Raw genomic sequence first — 2,500 nt, 5'->3', positions numbered from 1 at the left:
GAGAAAGGGGCAGGGTTTTGTTCTTTCTAGATTCCATTAGAATGACATCACAGAGAAAGGGACAGTGTTTTGTTCTTTCTAGATTCCATTAGAATGACATCACAGAGAAAGGGACAGTGTTTTGTTCTTTCTAGATTCCATTAGAATGACATCACAGAGAAAGGGGCAGGGTTTTGTTCTTTCTAGATTCCATTAGAATGACATCACAGAGAAAGGGGCAGGGTTTTGTTCTTTCTAGATTCCATTAGAATGACATCACAGAGAAAGGGGCAGGGTTTTGTTCTTTATAGATTCCATTAGAATGACATCACAGAGAAAGGGGCAGGGTTTTGTTCTTTATAGATTCCATTAGAATGACATCACAGAGAAAGGGACAGGGTTTTGTTCTTTATAGATTCCATTAGAATGACATCACAGAGAAAGGGGCAGGGTTTTGTTCTTTCTAGATTCCATTAGAATGACATCACAGAGAAAGGGGCAGGGTTTTGTTCTTTCTAGATTCCATTAGAATGACATCACAGAGAAAGGGGCAGGGTTTTGTTCTTTATAGATTCCATTAGAATGACATCACAGAGAAAGGGACAGGGTTTTGTTCTTTCTAGATTCCATTAGAATGACATCACAGAGAAAGGGACAGGGTTTTGTTCTTTCTAGATTCCATTAGAATGACATCACAGAGAAAGGGACAGGGTTTTGTTCTTTCTAGATTCCATTAGAATGACATCACAGAGAAAGGGGCAGGGCAACAACTCTTACAATTCCAACTATTGAAACCTGATTCTGTTCCTAATTATACAACAACCTTTTTTGCCAAAGCAGGGATGTTGCAATTTTTTTTTATTGTTGCCCGCACTAGCGACGTCTATATCAGTCTGCTAGTTTTAGAAAAGGTCCAGTGTACTTTTGTTGAAAAAAGAAATTTTCAAAAAAATTCTATATTTTTTATTTCTGCAGCCCCCTTAGCAGCTCTACTTCCCACGGGTACGTAGAAGCCAAAATCTATCTGCAATTTTACACCTGATCTTCACCCTACAATTTTTTTTTATATAAAAAAGAACAAAAAAACATTTAGATAAAATCCATTCCTCCCTCTGATCCATCCTTCTCTCTCACCTGACTGACAACTATACGTCCATTGTTGGCTTCAGTTGAGTAGATGACCCACAGTCCGTTCTCATCCACAGCGAGGTCGATATCGCTCTTCCCGCCCCACCGATACGGAGAAGTGTCGTGGTAGTTAGCGTTCAACACCACCGCCTCGCCGCTCTTCATAGAGAGAGAGAGAGAGAGAGAGAGAGAGAGAGAGAGAGAGAAATAAAGGTTTATTTACATTTTAATAAGGTGACGTTACATCGTATCAATGCTGAAGTATTTACGATTGTCATAAATACACAACACACAAGAAATCAATCGATACAATAAAAATCTAATTTAAAATATATATTTTCTGGAGAAACCATCAGTCTGCGAAGGATTGGGGGTCAATTCCAGTCAATTCAAAAAGTTAACCAAATTCCAAATTCATATGATCCTCATCAAAAAGCATTGAAGACTTGACATCGGAATGTCAGTGTACTTCCTGAATTGACTGGGATTGAAATGGCATTGACCTCAACCCTGGTGCGGTGGGAAAGGTGATACAGAGCTCAGGTAAAGGTCAGAGGTCACCTTAATGCGCGTGCGGAGGTCGTACTTGACCAGGTTGCGCGTGCGTTCCTTGTTGTAGAACACGGCTCCATCATAGACCACGAAGCCTGTACCGTCGACGCGGTTCGGCAGCCTGGCGGGACAGAGACAGGACATAAAGAGGACGTAGAGAGGACATAGAGAGGACATAAAGAGGACGTAGACAGGACATAAGAATGACGTAGAGAGGACATAAAGAGGACATAAAGAGGACGTATAGAGGACGAAGAGCATACATAGATATTTTGTCCCTGTCCAAATAAACTGGTATTGTGGTACATTGTCCCTGTCCAAATAAACTGGTATTGTGGTACATTGTCCCTGTCCAAATAAACTGGTATTTTGGTACATTGTCCCTGTCCAAATAAACTGGTATTGTGGTACATTGTCCCTGTCCAAATAAACTGGTATTGTGGTACATTGTCCCTGTCCAAATAAACTGGTATTGTGGTACATTGTCCCTGCCCAAATAAACTGGTATTGTGGTACATTGTCCCTGTCCAAATAAACTGGTATTGTGGTACATTGTCCCTGCCCAAATAAACTGGTATTGTGGTACATTGTCCCTGCCCAAATAAACTGGTATTGTGGTACATTGTCCCTGTCCAAATAAACTGGTATTGTGGTACATTGTCCCTGCCCAAATAAACTGGTATTGTGGTACATTGTCCCTGTCCAAATAAACTGGTATTGTGGTACATTGTCCCTGTCCAAATAAACTGGTATTGTGGTACATTGTCCCTGTCCAAATAAACTGGCATTGTGGTACATTGTCCCTGTCCAAATAAACTAGTATTGTGGTACATTGTCCCTG

General features: G+C 40.8%; 1 protein-coding gene across 1 annotated transcript in view; it reads right to left on the bottom strand.

Annotated features, from left to right (window-relative positions):
• Positions 1-2,500, bottom strand: part of LOC118940259 (adhesion G protein-coupled receptor L1-like) — a 99,842-nt gene that overhangs the window by 53,229 nt on the left and 44,113 nt on the right. The window contains exons 8-9 of the mRNA XM_036948896.1: positions 1,669-1,780; positions 1,114-1,266 (exon numbers count right to left, since the gene is read on the bottom strand). Of these exons, the coding sequence (XP_036804791.1) occupies positions 1,114-1,266; positions 1,669-1,780 (265 nt within the window). The remainder of the gene's footprint in view (positions 1-1,113; positions 1,267-1,668; positions 1,781-2,500) is intronic.

This window comes from Oncorhynchus mykiss, chromosome 17 (genome assembly GCF_013265735.2).
Source record: "Oncorhynchus mykiss isolate Arlee chromosome 17, USDA_OmykA_1.1, whole genome shotgun sequence".
Taxonomy (NCBI): Eukaryota; Metazoa; Chordata; class Actinopteri; order Salmoniformes; family Salmonidae; genus Oncorhynchus; species Oncorhynchus mykiss.
The sequence above is the reverse complement of the archived record's forward strand: the minus strand, read 5'-3'. Positions and strand labels throughout refer to the sequence as shown.